At 37.8% G+C, this 16,812-nt stretch overlaps 1 protein-coding gene across 8 annotated transcripts in view; it reads left to right on the top strand.

Moving 5' to 3' along the window:
- ATP8A2 (ATPase phospholipid transporting 8A2) overlaps positions 1-16,812 on the top strand; it is a 377,887-nt gene that overhangs the window by 62,516 nt on the left and 298,559 nt on the right. For 5 of the 8 annotated variants that reach the window (XM_034410593.3, XM_034410583.3, XM_087894717.1 and 2 more), the window contains 4 exons: positions 949-994; positions 2,965-3,005; positions 13,642-13,715; positions 15,942-16,011. In XM_034410593.3, the coding sequence (XP_034266484.1) occupies positions 949-994; positions 2,965-3,005; positions 13,642-13,715; positions 15,942-16,011 (231 nt within the window). The remainder of the gene's footprint in view (positions 1-948; positions 995-2,964; positions 3,006-13,641; positions 13,716-15,941; positions 16,012-16,812) is intronic. The other 3 variants (XM_087894716.1, XM_087894718.1, XM_087894715.1) reach the window with 1 other exon arrangement.

The raw sequence follows: 16,812 nt of genomic DNA, 5'->3' as shown, positions 1-16,812 counted from the left end.
GGAAGGAGAGTAAAGGGAAGTAGGAGAACGGAAGGGAAAGAGAAGGAAGGGAAGGGAAGGGAAGAGGGAGCAAAGCAAAAATCTCTGCAGGTATTATTGCTTTTCCTAATTAGTGTTTGCTAATCACTGCATACAGGAATTAAAAAGTGCTCCATCTTGAACTATAAGTGATCCTCGAATTATGACCACAATTGGCACTTATCAACACTTCTGTTGATAAGTGAGATAGTTGTTAAGTGAGTTTTGTCCTACTTTATGATCTTTCTTAGCACAGTTGTTAAGTGAATCCTTGCAGTTGTTAAGTTAATAACACAGTTCTTAAGTAAATCTGGCTTCCCCGTCGATTATGCTTGTCGGAAGGTCACAAAAGGTGATCACATGATCTCAGGACAGTGCAACCGTCATAAATATGAGTCAGTTGCCAAGCGGTTGAATGTGGATCATGTGACTGGGGGGATGCTGCGACGGTTGTTAAGTGTGAAAAATAGTCATCAATCGCTTTCTTCAGTGCCGTTGTAACTTTGAATGGTCACTAAATGAACTGTTGTAAGTCAAGGACTACCTGTAGAAAGATTCATACTAATGCATAGGAGAGAATAGCTTATTTATTTGTTTATATCTGCCTTTTTTATTTTTATAAATAACCCAAAGTGGCTAACACACACAATACTCCTTCTTCCTCTTATTTTTCCCCACAACAACAACTCTATGTGGTATTTGGGCTGAATGAGATTGACTGACTGTAGCTCGTTTTCATACCTAAGATGGGAGTCTCCTGGCTTTTAGCCTGGTGTCTTAAGTACTAACCAAACTGGCTTCCCTATGCTATTAACACATACTGGAAACTCTAATGAAGCTTCTATGTTTTGTCTTAATCTTTCTGTCTTTCATTCAGTTTACCCTTGAATATACCTAAATGTTTGTTTGTTTGTTTTTATTTCTCAACAGAAAAGACACAAAGCTGACAGTACAGTGAACAGAAAGAAAACAATAGGTAAAGCCTTTTCAGTTTCTCTCATACAAATTATACGGTAGGAAGAGTTATAGCCTCCTTAGAGGAATAATTATATTTGGTTTTATTAATGTTTTGTTTTACAGCTAACTGCGAATAATGTGATGCCCAAGTTTAAGAATTGGGAGAAAGCTCCTAATTCTATAAACGGGAATAGCTTGCCCTGAGAGTTCTATCTCTTGCCTTCTTACTGTGAACATTAAGGGCTGCTAATTTTCATTAAGTGACTTTTATTATAAATTATGTAAGTATTTGTCATATCGTGCTTTGATTTGTTTTAATAATGTTTTGCCTTTGCCCTGTAGCTATGTTGTTCTGAATTGTTTGCTGTACCTTTTAAGGTAATAGCTACAGTAATTCAGTTCTAAATAAATGAATGTGAGAAACAATTTATCGCTAGTCAGTGATTAATATCGCTACTTTCATAATTTCATATTGTACCCTTCTGTCTAATTCATGTGGGTAGAAATAACATCAGTTGGGTTGAAGCATTTAATGACAACAGGGCACTGTGCTTATCTGGAAATTATTGCTGAATTTAATGTCATAGACCAGCTTTATTAAGTTTCCAAGAAAGATAAAATATAAAGTAATGAAAACAGAAAAGATGAAAAAAGGAGGGGGAGGAGATCAAAGGAGGAAGAAAGTAAAAAGTAGCAGAAATAAAAGAGGGAATAAAAAGGAAAATTGACTTCTGACTTTCTTTAGTACACATACAAATAATCTTACTTTAAATTAAAACAAAACTAAACATAAACAATATACAAACTTAATAAAAAAAACCCTAAAACTATATAGCAATATAACCGCCTATCCTAAGATTAAACATAATCCTTAACAATGTACAATATATGTATCTTGTAAAACACAATATTTGTACAATCATAACAAATCTAATGATCAAACCCTAAACCCAAAATTTCATTTTTATCTTTCTCAAGCAAGAAGTCCAAAAGTGGTCCCCATATAGTAAGAAAGCTAGGTAAACTTCTATCTTTTATCAAAGTAGTCAATTTTGCCATCGGCGCTAGTGCCATTAATTTCACTATCCACTCTTCATTTATGGGAATCTGCGTATTGAATTTAGTGACATAGAATGCCACTTTCTAAGTAATTTCAGTGTATTCAGATCAATTCTCTTAAGTGGTTTTTAACATAGCAATCTGTGTCTAAGAGAGCAGTAATAATTACAATATTGTTGCAGGCTGCAATTGTTTAATTAAGATACACAACGTTAAGAATGAAGGTTTGAGGATACAAAAATTGGTCCACTCACGAACTACAGTCTCAATTTGTAGGGAGAAACTGGGTAGCATTTTTTAAAGTTCAAATTAACCACAGAAAAGGGCACAATACATTAGCTACTTCACCAATAATGGAATAACAAAGACTGTTTTCTGACTCATAGGCGGCTCTTGATTCTGCCAATCAGAAATCAATATGCAGCAATGCCATTTTCTTGCCTTAATGCATGTTTTGTGGAAAGAAAGAATACAAAAGGAAAACAGTTATGGTAAAACACAAGAGGAAAATCCTTCATAAAATTTTGCGAAGGAGCTTTGATTGCCAATGAAAGATTTATCCAGAAGTATCTTAAGAATGCTGCCTTGTCCTTCACTGCCAGCTCAATGAAGAAGAGACAGCCCTGGAAATGGGTCTGTTGGTAGCATATAGTGAAGTTCCTGAGTTCACGTTGGGTAAGCTGGAGTTCTGATTATAAGCAACCCACATAAACTTATTTAAACTATCTCAAACATCAGGAAGGCATCATTGAATTGCCCAACTAAGATAGATGGACAAAGATAGTTTTCAGGTCCATTGAGCATTTTGAAAAGAATCAAGTTAGGGCTCAGTTAACCTTCTCCCTCTACCCCGGTCCTTCTGAGTTCTTGTCTTATGTTAACTTCTGATTTTAAAGGGGAAAAAATTACATTTTTCTTTCCCTTTCCCAGTTTTAAGAAATGGAACATGGGAGGATATCATGTGGAAGAAGGTAAGAACTATTTTTAAGATGTTCTGGGAATTTGCAAATCTTTGATGGGATGTTAAGTGATGTTGATCTTCTTGGGTATTTACAGCTAGGCACTGTGAATCTTATTTGAATATTTTTCCCATTGTGTATTCATTACCATTGTCAGTCTCAAGAAAAGCTTATTTGTATATATGTATATCCCTTTGAATAATGTAGATGTACAATACATAGCTCCTTGTCTGTGGCAGTATGGAGAAGATGACATCAAACTTCTAAATGGCATCTATTATTTCTTTCTGACTATCTCCAGAATCTCATGTACAATTAGTGATTTTATTCTCTGAGTAGGGAAGATAATACTATCCATAAACAAAATGAGATTTTGGAAACTCATACAATTTTAGAACAACACTATGTCCCCTTGCCCAAAATCTGTATTTACTTAGCTGGAATTAAATTAATAGAACTGGGAGAAAGGAAAGGAAAGGAAAGGAAAGGAAAGGAAAGGAAAGGAAAGGAAAGGAAAGGAAAGGAAAGGAAAGAAGACCTCTAAAACAGGTCTCATAGGGCTGTGTTACATGCATTGGACATAAAATGTTGGCACAGGGAGGAAGAAAACAAAATGAGGAATGGAATTACAGATCCTGGAACAGGCCATGATTGTCTGGCTATAATTGTGCATATGAGTGCATCAAAGTACATTTTGATGCAGATCAGATTTATAGGCTTTAAATCTTCATTCTGGTAAGCAATTAATAATGCATGTCTTAAATCTTTTGAGGAAGAGAGCCAGTAAACCAATTCGTGAAATTAACTGTATAAGGTAACACCAAGAAAGTATGTCTCCTGAAAGGGAGGGAAGGGTGATACGAAACGATCAGAACGAACACAACGATCGAAACGATCACAACGAACTTTCAGCTCGTGGACCATTCTAAATTTTTGAATCTGGAAATGAAAGGAATTTAAAACAGGCCACTTAGAAAAGGCAATATTTTTTTCAGTTGGAAAAATCCTGCTGGTTGTGGCTGCCATTGTAGAAAGAGATTGGTAAAGACCACTATAAATAAAATTCAACAAGAAGCAATACTTGATGTACCTTCGATAACTAAGGAAAAAATATCAACACCTCAGAGAAAATTGAATTTTGAAAGTGTAAAATTATCTTCTATAGTTTTATAATAAAAAAAAATTTAAAAATGCAATGAGATTATTGTTTCCAAGTGAAATCCGTATATGACTACGCTGGTCAAATTAGTATAATGTATAAACCTGGGTTTATGCTAATTAAACCTATTCAGAATTGCAGCTTGATGACTGAGGTTTGTTGTAATTGGGAAGTGTGGAACACAATTATGCCCTTCTGAACATGCAACCATGGAGGTGCAAGGAGTCAGATCACCAAGAAAAGGTAGACAGAGGTAATTCAGAATTCAGGAGATGCTGCCAGAAAAACTAACGCTCAAAATATTTAGCAAAAGATGCAAGAACAATAAAAAGTGCTTCTTCATACATCTTCTAATAAAAGGAGAGGGGGAGAAACAATATACCATATAAACCAGGGGTCCCCAACTTCTGATCTGCAGACTGGTAGTGGTCTGCAGCCTGTCAGGAATCGAGTCGTGTAAGCGAGTGAAGCCCCATCCATGCATGCATGGTATCCAGGCACCATGCGAAACCATGTGGCCCCTGGTCTGAGGGCCCCCCTGGTCTGAGGGGGCACTTCATAGAACCTGTTCCCGATATAAACAATTATGGAAGAAATAGTACTCAAGGAGTCATCATGGAGAGTGCCACAACACCACCAGGACTGGCAGGGCAAGCCACTATATAATAAATAGCCAACAATTCCCATTCTTCATTGCATTGATGATGTTACCTAGCTTGGTAATGAAACATCTGCAAGAAAACAACCAAGCTTAGATGGCTCAAGAACCCAACGGGACAGCCCTGAGCTACATACATTTTCTTCTACTGATACAAGAAAAAAAATGGTGACTGTTAACAACAAAAAGGTAGAACTACTCAACTCCTTAACCTGGCAGTTTTCTCTATGAAGGGGGTAAGTGTTTGCCAGCCTTACCCAGATAGGAAACACTACCGGATGAGCTAATTCTACTTTATTGTAAAGTTACATTAATAGAATCTTGCAAGTCTAAAAGTACAAATCCCCCACTGTCTTTTTTTACAGCCTGATCAGTTAGAGAGGATCCTTCCTGAGTTGTTGTTTTTTTAAATCTGCTTATTATGCAGCTGTGGGCTCCCCACTCCCAAATATCTGATTGGCTCTCAAGGCAGCATCTCTTCCCCAGCAAGTTTCATTCAAGTTCAGTTTTTTATTTCTTATACCTAATGGATAGAATATTGACAAATTAAAGCTATAACTTTCTAAGCTACTAGATATATGAAGAGATTCTAGGATAGCGATCAGCAACCTTAAACACTCAAAGAGCCACAAAGGTCCTAACCAGTAGCCCCCATTCAATTCTGGAGCCAACTGGAAGTCCGGTTCCCCCAGCATAGAATCTCCTCCTAGCAGGTTGTCCTTTTTCCTCTACCTGTCCTAACCGAAAGCCCTATCAATTGTGGAGCTGACTGGTGACAGGGAGCCGCAGCAGAGGGATGAATAGCCACATTTGGCTCCAGAGCCGCGAGTTGCTAACCCCTGTTTTAGGGTATGGTAATTCTCAACCTCTTCATCTTTCCAACTTGGGACTGTGCAGTTTCTTAAGCTAGGCCTCTCTCTTGGAAAGCTCTTCCCTACTGCTTCTGCAGGTGTCCATTTCATCACCTGGGGTGACAAGTACACAAGCCATCATTCTTCTTTTAAGTATATCATTGTACCTGATTCACATTAATGGGAGTCTGTGCTTGCATATTGTACCTCTGTTGGATCATTCTTGAGCTAAACTTTTGGCAGGAACCATTGCCTGTATCTTTTCCAGTGTTTTGTTTTCCTGGCAGTTCCTCACAATAGTTTCCTTGAATTTATTATTGATTGGATTTCTTACCTGCTCTAGTCTTGAAACACTTGGCAGTTTGGAGTAATGAAGACATCGAAATAAAATGTCCATGGTGAAAAATAAAAACTCATTAAATCACAAATCCATAATTACAATCCCCTTGGGTGACATGCACCACTCTAGGATCTCCAAATCAACTCCTGTTTTAATAGTTTCCGGAAGACCATACCGAGGATAGAGACCTCACTTTAAGCAGGAAGCTGTTCAGAAGTGTAGGAACTATACTATCTAATTACAACTTAATGGTAGTGTTAAATGTCATTAAAAAGCAAAACCCTCTATGGAATGTACTTAGGGGAAATGAGGAACTGTCTATATTTTTTCCAGGACAAATGAACCAGACAGATTGATTTTAGTTGAAGAACATTTTGGCGATACTTTGGCACCAAGTCATATAATGCTTTATAGATAATCACAAGGTCCTTACACACAAAAGTGGGGAAAGGCATTGGTGCAGTATTTTTATGGTTGCTCATGCAGCCAGTAAAGGAACTGCTGCACTCTGAACTAATTGAAGCTTCCTGGTGATTTTCAAGGGCTTCCATTTGGACAATGACCCATTCCATTCAAGAACTGAACAATGCCTGATGCTTAACAGACTTGATGATCCTCAAAGATAAGAACCTAGCTTATTGCAGACAAAACATAAGGTATAAATGCACAGAAGATCTTCTTGATGTAGATTGCATAAATAAACCTCTATCAACCCCAGGATTTGAATCAGAATTTTTCTGATCAGTGGACTCCTGGCTATTGTTTTTTCCTGGCTTGAGATTGGAGTGCACCTGCTCTATATTTACACAGCAGTTCTGTGTGATTGAACAGTACTGTTTTCTGCCTCACTACTTTCATTCTTTCCTACTTTCTGTCATTCTTTCCTACTTTTTGTGGAAATGCAATTTGCCGACTTCACTAATGGCCTATGAGGATTTATGACGTAAGCTCTCTACACCACATACATTTCTAAACATATAGATAACCTTTATCAGGCTCAAGAGTAAGACTGCTTTCTTTATAAATACTTCCAAATTAAAGTATATTAAAGCAGAACTTGGCTTAGTAGATGAAATATATCAACACATATTGATGGCTTATAATATAAAGTGTTGGCTGCCTCTGCTTTATATATATGATTAAGTTCCTGAGCTTTTTCTCAGAATTTAGAGCTAGGACTGAACATTTGTTATTTAAAGAGGACAATCTTTCAGTTTACAGATTGACAGAGCACCAACAGTTTGCAATACATCTCTCCATATTGAATTGAATACTTCACAGTGTATATACCGCAGTGCATAGGATTTCATATAAAACTTATTCAGTTGTTTTGGAAGAATAAGATTACTGTGCCTATTCATTGACAGATCATTATTTTATAAAGAAAAAGACCAGTTCAGTGTGGTGAAGGCACAGCTGGTTTCTTCTCAGAATATTTTACATCCTTGAAGAGCTGCAGCCTTTATTCATAGCCAAAAGATCATCCTTTCATTCTTACAGAAGAAAGTTTTATTGGCAGTTGATGGGCATCACTAATGTCTATTACTCATATTTCAGTTGCTCAAGAAAATTGTTCAGTTGCTCAAGAAAATACCTCAGGGAACCATGTTTCCAGCTTTGAAGCATTTTGATTTAGCTACAGTACTCCATGACTTTGGCAGACTGTATAGCTACAGTAGTCATGCAGTTGTATCTTCAAGGGATCATTATGGTCTTTTATTCAAACATAGTACCTTGTTGCACCTTGAACTCTGAATTCACTTGGTTATTTCTTTTTGCTTTCTGACATAAGATTACAACCCAGTCAGAAGAACTAGTCTAGTGATCCAATTTATTCAAGTAGGTTCTGACAGAAGCATAGACTTTCTTGTTTGAACTGGGACACATTAACTATTGATAATGTGGCAAGCATCACATCGCATACATCTTCAAATTGCTCATATCAGCAATTAACACAATGATTCTTATACTCATTTGGGCATGTGTTGACTTCACTTGTGACATCTTCATTACATTCACTAACAAGGGTATCTTTTTTGTAGTCCTCTCCAAAATGCTTTATCACTCTCCAAGGGTGATAAATATTTTTGTGGGTGTGCCTTTTGCTATGCTGGAACTGAGTTCTTAGGTTACATAGATATTTCTTTAAAAGATATTTAAATTATTTCCAGTATAGCTGTAACTGGGAATTCTGACTGCAGAAAATCCACAGATAAATGTTCTAGAACTTCTCGTATTTCTAAAAGTACTCCAAGTGTTGAAGATGTTCCTTAAGCCTTCAGTGGATATTACTAGCTATGATATATCAGCAGAAAGGAAGACCAGAGTCATACCTCTTCTTTTTCATAATGCAGAGTTTTGGGGACTGATTCTGTCTGTTCCAAGTGCAGGAAAATGTTCTGATCTATCAGTTGATGTTCCCATCCAGTGTTGAATGTACACTGTTTTTCATTAGAACTTATTTTAGCCATGAATCTTTGAAAGGTATCTTTCAGTTATCATGGAAGGGATTATCGCTTAATTTATTCCCACTCTGTTTGACATTAAACTCACATCCTCACTATTCCATCATGGTTAAACAAAGTATTGTTTATCCCTCCTTTCTATCTAACAAGGGAAAGTTTACCCATGGTTGCAACCTAACCTCCTCCTTCTGACACTTGGAGGGTATGACTTCCAAATACCAGAAGACATAAAAGGCATTTTAGATACATCCCAAAAGTATTCTGTGTTCAAATGCTATGCATCAAAATGGAAACATTTTAAAGTTTGCTGAACATTGGAAATTTGATCTTCTCTTACTGATGTGTCATCTTTTTTTTAACTGAGCTAAAATCTGTTTGCATTGCACTCCTGTGGACTTGTTATGGATTTGTCAGTTATCTCCACGTCTCAAGATCTTATCCAGGTTTTTCTCCCTCTCTTTCTCTCTGCACATGAAGATTAAATGTTTTCTCAAAGGCCTGCATAACTTGCATACCCTGAAAATGATACCAGTCTCTGCCTGGAGTTTTTCTTTTGTTTTGTCTATGTTAATGAGTAGACCTCTTCAGTCACTGGAAACTTGAGCTTTTATGTAATACCATGGGAAACTGCCTCTTTAATTCCCCTCAAAGTTTTAGCAATCTATATGTTTTATTTATTTTTACTGCATTTCAATTAATAACAAAAAAATGAGTGAAACACAAAAAAACAGTGATAGTGATGTGTGTATATGTGTGAATACACACACCATACACACATATATGATGATGATGATATTTCATTTCATTTCATTTCATTTATTGGATTTATATACCATCCTACTCCTGAAGGACTCAGGGCGGTGAACAGCCACAGAATAAAACACATAAATACTAAATTTAAAAACAGAATAAAACCGAATTAAACAGTTTGGCCGAGACAAATTTAAAACACCCAATAATTTTAAAAACAAATTAAAATTTACATTTTAAAGGGGAAAGATTTAGGCCAGGCCGGCTTGATGGAATAAAAAAGTCTTAAGAACGCGATGGAAGGTGCGCAGATCCGGGATCCTCCATATCACCGGGGGGAGCTCATTCCAGATAGTAGGTGCCCCCACAGAGAAGGCTCTCCCCCTGGGGGCCACCAGTCGACATTGTTTGGCCGACGGCACCCGGAGGAGCCCCTCTCTATGAGAGCGTACCGGCCGGTGGGAGGCTATTGGTGGTAGCAGGCGGTCCCGTAAATAACCAGGTCCTAAGCCATGGAGCGCTCTAAAGGTGATAACCAAAACCTTGAAGTGCACCCGGAAGACCACTGGGAGCCAGTGCAGCTCGCGCAGGAGAGGTGTTACATGGGAACGCCACGTCGCTCCCATAACCACCCGCGTGGCCGCACTCTGCACCAGTTGGAGCCTCCGAGTGCTCCTCAAAGGGAGCCCCATGTAGAGAGCATCGCAATAGTCCAGGCGGGAGGTGACGAGGGCATGAGTGACTGTGTGTAAGGAGTCCCAATCTAGAAAGGGATGCAACTGGTGAATCAGGCGGACCTGATGAAAAATCCTCCCGGTCACGGCCGTCAAATGCTCTTCTAAAGACAGCCGTGAATCCAGGAGGACGCCCAAGTTGCGAGCCCTCCCCGTGGGGACCAGCGATTCGCTCCCAATAGTCAGTGATGGCGCCAACTGACTATATCAGGACGTCGGAAACCACAGCCACTCGGTCTTGGATGGGTTGAGCCTGAGTCTGTTTCTCCCCATTCAGATATAACTTCATATGGATATAACTTCATATCCATGCCATTTATTGTTTTTCTAAAAAAACCCTAGTCTTCATATTCTAATTTCATTTAGAAAAAATACATTATTTTTGAAGCTTAGAAATAACACCCATCTCTTGTCACTGGCCCATCTCCAGGTATATATCTTCTAATTCTCCCATCAATGTTAATCCCAGAAATCATAACAAAGACAAATTTGATTACTTACACGTACCAGAGGTTTTTCGAAAAGTCTCCTGTGAATGTGACCTGTCCTTTATCATTGTTCATTGTCTTTTGTCTCCTATTGTTGGGTTGGTCTTCAGAAAGAGAAGCAGCAGCCAGAAACCCTGCTAAGACATGGGTTGGCAATGGGGCTTCCACATAATGTTCATCTCTACAAGTTTCTGGTAGAGTGTTAAACACTGGGAAAGGATATAATTTAAATCTCTCTGGTGGACATCCTTGAAATTCTGTTCAGTAAAAGATGATTACAGTTTGCTGTAGCTAGTCAAGCTAAGCTTCTAATATGGCTTAATCTGTTATTGGACTTTCCAGTGAGGCCCAGGGAAAACAGAAAAAAAAAGTCATGAAATTTTATATCCAAAGCACAAAAACACACACCGAATCTTACAAACATCCTGAAAACACTATAGTAACTGTAGAAGGATGTGGTCTTTACAAATAGGAAAGGTTTTAATGAGAAATTCCCTTTTAGAACCTATGAAACTAAAACTGTAGGTATGAGAATGCATGTATTGGAAAAGTTGAAAACTCTAGCTATATTGCTTGAATAAGCCCTTGCGTTTTTAAACTTGGTTAGCAGTTGTAATAAAGGTGGTAGCTTGAAGGACATCATTTGGACATTGTGTTTGGGTCTTGTTATATAAGCTTCCCCCCCACCCTTTTATTGAGCACTCAGTTTTCTAGAATTTGGAAAACTGGTTGTTATCCACTTAGTCAAGCAAAGTGCTCCATCCATGATGTACTGAATATACATTCTGAATATACAGTCAGCAAGTGAGAAAATTACCTGCTGGCCAAACTGTTTTCCAAACAAACGTGACTGAGCAAGGCATTGGTTTTTGCCAGTTTATCCTGTTCCTTAGGCTGCAAATATACAGATAAAGGATATTTGCAAGTTTCTAAGCTTTAATGGTTGTCATAAATCACTCCATTATAGAAGCAGAGTACAAGATAACACTTAAACCAAGAAACATAAATTAGAAGTCTGTATTCAACAAAAAGACTGTGTTCTTGTCTGTGGCTTATAATAGCAGCTCTCTTCAAAGGTTTTGATGTGCTTTCAAGATTCTGTAATAATAATACTTTAACTGCATAAAAGTACATTCCAAAAATAATGGCAGTGCCTATTTCTTGTCCTCATCTATCTTGAAGGGCTGATATCATTCTTAAAAACCTATGAAAGCTCTTCTCTACTTCAACTACATGGGGCTCCCCTTGAAAAGCACCCGGAGGCTCCAACTGGTCCAGAATGCGGCCGCATGGGTGGTTATGGGCGCAACTCGTTGTGCCCACGTGACACCCCTCCTGCGCGAGCTGCACTGGCTCCCAGTGGTCTTCCGGGTGCGATTCAAGGTGTTGGTTACCACCTTTAAAACACTCCATGGCATTGGACCTGGATACCTTCGAGACCGTCTTCTGCCACCAGTAGCCTCCCACCGGCCAGTTCGCTCCCACAGAGAGGGTCTCCTCAGGGTGCCATCAGCCAAATTATGTCGGCTGGCAACACCCAGGGGGAGGGCCTTCTCTGTGGGAGCCCCTGCCCTTTGGAATGATCTGCCCCCAGAAATTCGTAAAATCTCTGATCTCCGTGTGTTTCGCTGTGCCCTCAAAACCATGTTGTTCCGCCAGGCTGGGCTATCAATGTAAAGATTTTAATTGGTTTTAAATGGGATTTTAAATTTGGGGTTTTATAAATTGGGCCTATTATTTAATAATTTTAATTATTTTTAAATTTTGTCTGTCTTTGTGTTTTTAATTAGGCTGTACACCACCCTGAGTCCTTCGGGAGAAGGGCGGTATAGAAATAAAATAAATAAATAAATAATAAATAAATAAACTTACATTTAACCCAATCAAGGCAGAGTTGTTAACCTTCACACTATTTTCCCAGCTTATTTTTTCCTGTAATGACTAATTCGCCCCTGCTCTCAACAAAACCCTCTTTCTATCACAATAGGCGAGAAACAGGCAAATGAGGAGTGTGTAGTGAGGAATGGAGGTCAAAAAAGTAGGGATGTTCATGAATTAGTCTCACCTTTCAAGGAATCATGCACCTCTCTGCTGTTCAGTCCTCTTTATCTGTGGGTGTATTTTAGGGCACTGTCCTAGGCGAGCATCTGAGTCCCTGGTATCTAAGTCAGCACTGGCTCTGCATCGTTTTTGTTCCAAGTGACCCAGGCTGAAATTTCACCAGAGCAACCTCCGAATTAAAACTCCATAATGCAGTTGTGCCATTTCATCATACGAATAACGTAGTTTATAGTTACAGTTTACTTTATTGTCACTGCACATAGTACAATGAAATTAAATGCCGTCTTCAGTGTACATTATAATTATAAAAATAAAAACACAAACATACATCCTTTACATTCTGTGTAACTGAAATTGAAAACCCGATATTGCATTATACTGTAGAATTCAGTATGGTTATTGCCCTGGGAAAGAAGTTGTTTTTCAGCCTATTTGTCCTTGTTTTTATTGTCCTGTACCATCTGCCAGATGGTAATAGTACAAAAAAAGGGTGCTCAGGATGGGATGGATCTTTAAGAATGTTTTGAACTTTCTTAAGGCAGCGGGAGCTATAAAGCTCTTCCAAAGAGGGGAGAGGGCAACCAATGATCCTCTGGGCAATGATGTTGACCCTCTGGAGTGCTGTCCTATCTGCCACTGTGCAATTGGCAAACCATACACAGGTGCAGTAAGTTAAAATACTATCTATGGTGCAGTGGTAGAAGGTCACCAGCAATTTTCCATTCAGTTGTTTCCTGAGAAGTCTCAGGTAGTATAATCTCTGCTGAGCCCTTTTGACCAGTGCTGCAATGTGAGCGCCCCAGGTCAGGTCCTCATTTATGATAACACGCAACATGGGGAAGTTTTGGGTGCAAAAGTGATTTTTATCTCAATGGGGGGGGGGGTGCCAATTCGCAGATGCATTAAGTATTGTGCCATATGAAAAAAAAACAATAGGATTTTTCACACACAAGTTCTGTGTAGGCTCAGACCTTCATCAGTTTGAATTCACCCTCTGAGTTCTACTCAGAGAACCTCAGTTTTCAGGTAAGCAACCTGTTCTTTTCTTCCTTTGTTGGTAATTAGCTAACTAATTGTAGGTTGGGCTTTCTCTGTCTTTCTCTTTTTCCTATTTCTGCTGCGCTCTTGCCGCTGCTCACCAGGTGGCAGTGGGAGACTTTGCGAAGGTCACCAATGGGCAGCATCTCCCAGCAGACATGATCATTTTATCTACCAGGTCAGCTATCCCTGAATGTATGTGAACTTGAGCTTCTGTTGAACTGAGGTTTTAAAGCACATTATTTGCAATTTTAAAAATCAGTAAGCCACAGGATGAGACTGTACTTCCTCCTCCTTCGCTTCATTTTATATTATTTACAATACGGCGTCCAGAAGGTTGGTGCACACTACGCTAATCTTAATAAGTATTACCCAAATGAGAAGGAAGATTAGCATTTGCATTGCAATTGTTTTTTTCCCCATTTTTAGGATGAAATACTGCAGATTTATGAACAATTTCTCATTCAGGCATTGACAAAACCTAATTCTATGCTCTCTTACCTTGTACCATTCAGTAACAATTATAATGTTTATCTATTTGACTTTAGCCTCTTGCTCACCAGCCTGTTGAATATAAATGTACCTAAAATTAATAGTAGCAATTTAAAACATTGACATATTCCAACATATATTACAATAGTGAAATCATAGACTTGTAAATTTTCCACATTATCTTCTTCTGTTAAATGAGATACAGCATATATGAATGTTTACAAAGCTAACATTTCCAACAAAAGATAATTTCTACATTATTTTTTGCCCAAATGGATAGGTTCTTTCAGAAATGGGCAGCATGCATAGAAAACAAATAATTCCTGACCTTACTAGTTATTGCCACACTTTTGATTAGTATCAAAATTGAAAACTGTCCCTGATTAACAGAATAATTAGCTTTAAAACTGTCTTCCTGTTTGCTTTATGGTCACTTTAAAACTTCTCTTTCTCTGAGGAAAAAGTTTGCTTTTCTACCATTTTCTCGGAATTTCTTTTCTCTTGGTGAGTGCATTTTACTGGAGAATGTTATTGTTCCATCACCTTTTTAGGTCTTTCCTTAATCAGAAAATACAACTGTTTACCTCCTCCAGATAGTCCAGCTGTGAGGTATGCAAGGGATTGTGCCCATGGATTTCTTCTTGGGAATAAACTGTTCTACTTTAAATTTCAAATGCTTGCTATTTTTAAGATTCAAAAGTTTCTGAACTAGGTACACACAAATATAAAATACCTTAATATCAAGTCAAAAAACCTTTGACCGCCAATATACATATACTTAAACATTTCATGATGACAAATAAATAGCAATAATTAAATTAATGGATATGCATAAATAAGGTTTTAAAAAAAATATAAGGTAGCATTGCCTCCTTCCTAGGGTTGAGAGAGTGTGATTGGCTCAAAGTCACCTAGCTGACTTTATCAAACTAGATGCCAAACTAGAGCTCACAGTCTCCTGATTTCTAGCTGGTGCATTAACTGCTATACCAGACTGGGTCTCCAACAATTCTCACCATCTATTATTCATTCAGGAATATAGGATTCGTTACAGTTCAGTGTTCCTCCCTAGAAAAAAAACTTGACCTTTATTTGCACAGGAAGAATGGTTGATAAGCTGCACACTTTCTTATTTATTGAGTTATTTATTTATTTTCTGATGGTAAAATAATATGAGGAAGTTGTGAAAATTCCCTCAGAAATTTATATCACAAACTTCTGGTCATAATTAGTGCTGGATGTGAGCTGTAGAAGTTTGAAAGAGGCAAAATGTTCGTATTGATCTACCTAATAAATTAAAACTTGAAATCCACATTTTTGCATTGTGAACTGATAACCAGGTATCCCCTTCTTTTAAGACAATGCAGTTATTCTGCAATTTTTCCGGAACTTTATACAAGCCAGTTAGGGTGGAGTTGCTGGAATGATCAAACAAACAAACAAACAAACAAACAAACAAACAAACAAACAAACAAACAAACGGATGGCAAAATCTGAGTAGAATTTCAACTAAGCATCATCATCCTGATTAAAAATAATCTGTTCAATTTGATACAAGTATTTTTTAAAATAAGGGGCTAGGGTAGACCCCTCCTCTAGCCCCTTAAACACAGCCTATTAAAAGTGCCAGGTATATTTTATTTACTGTGTTTCTTTATAAAGGCCTCAGTTCACCAGAGTTTGCATGCTGTTGAGGTAGTACTTTTTCTGATATACTACATTATATATTTTTTTAAATGTGTGCCTACTAAAAAAAAGAAAATGTCTGATTATTTAAATCCTTTTGGTAATAATAATAATAATTTGGGGAAAAATCAGTAGTTGAATAAAATAAGGATTCTGGAAATTCAGTCACTTTTTTCTTTCAAGGTTGTCCTTAAAGATGATCGTTTTGTTACTTTTTTTTTTACAGTGAACCTCAGGCAATGTGTTATATTGAAACAGCTAATCTTGATGGAGAGACGAATCTTAAAATACGACAGGTAAAATTAAATTTTGTTTTGGTGTTTGAAAGTGATGAAGTGATAACTTGGAAAATAGCTTGGGCTCTCTTGCAATATTAGTTGTGTGATGTGATTGTAGATGGAGATCTGAACATTGTTTTTGTTTTTTTCCTCTCTTAAAGGGGCAATCTAGACCAGTGTTTTTTACTCTTGGCAACTTGAAGTCATGTGGACTTCCAATTCCCAGAATTCCCCAGCCAGCAAGAGGAATTCTGGGAGTTGCAGTCCACACGTCTTCAAATTGCCAAGATTGAGAAATTCTTATCTAGAGGTACTTGTTAATTTTAAGACAACACAGCATGAGCCATATTGGGATATTATTCTTGCAGATCATTGCCAGGGTTGTAATTACAAAGCTGTTTTTGTTTTAGATCCACATTATTCAGAATTATGTATCTTGTCTGGGACCTTTGGATTTTCTGTATTAAAAGTCTTGTTCATTGAGCAATGGCTTTTATTAAACCATAGCTAGATGAGAATTCTTCTTGGCAATGAAGGAAATCAGAATTAGTCTTCCTATTCTCCCTATTTTCATTTGTGGCTTGGGACAGTGTATGTAGAGGCATTTTTAGGAGTTTTCAGAGAGTTTACCTGTTAGCTCTCACTGAAAAGCAAAAATGTTCTTATATTTTACAGCAGGAACTTTCATTTGTTTTTTTTTTCCAAAGTAAATGGCAGGGAGATCCAGCATGGGCAAAAGTACCATTCCATTAGCCAGAATAAAATCAGGACGTAATAACTTCACAGCAGCCAGAGTGTGTGAGGTCTCTGTACTGATGA

Source organism: Pantherophis guttatus, chromosome 5 (genome assembly GCF_059756535.1).
Source record: "Pantherophis guttatus breed Tessera chromosome 5, ASM5975653v1, whole genome shotgun sequence".
NCBI lineage: Eukaryota > Metazoa > Chordata > Lepidosauria > Squamata > Colubridae > Pantherophis > Pantherophis guttatus.
Note: the sequence above shows the minus strand (reverse complement) of the source record. Positions and strands in the feature narration are given on the sequence as shown.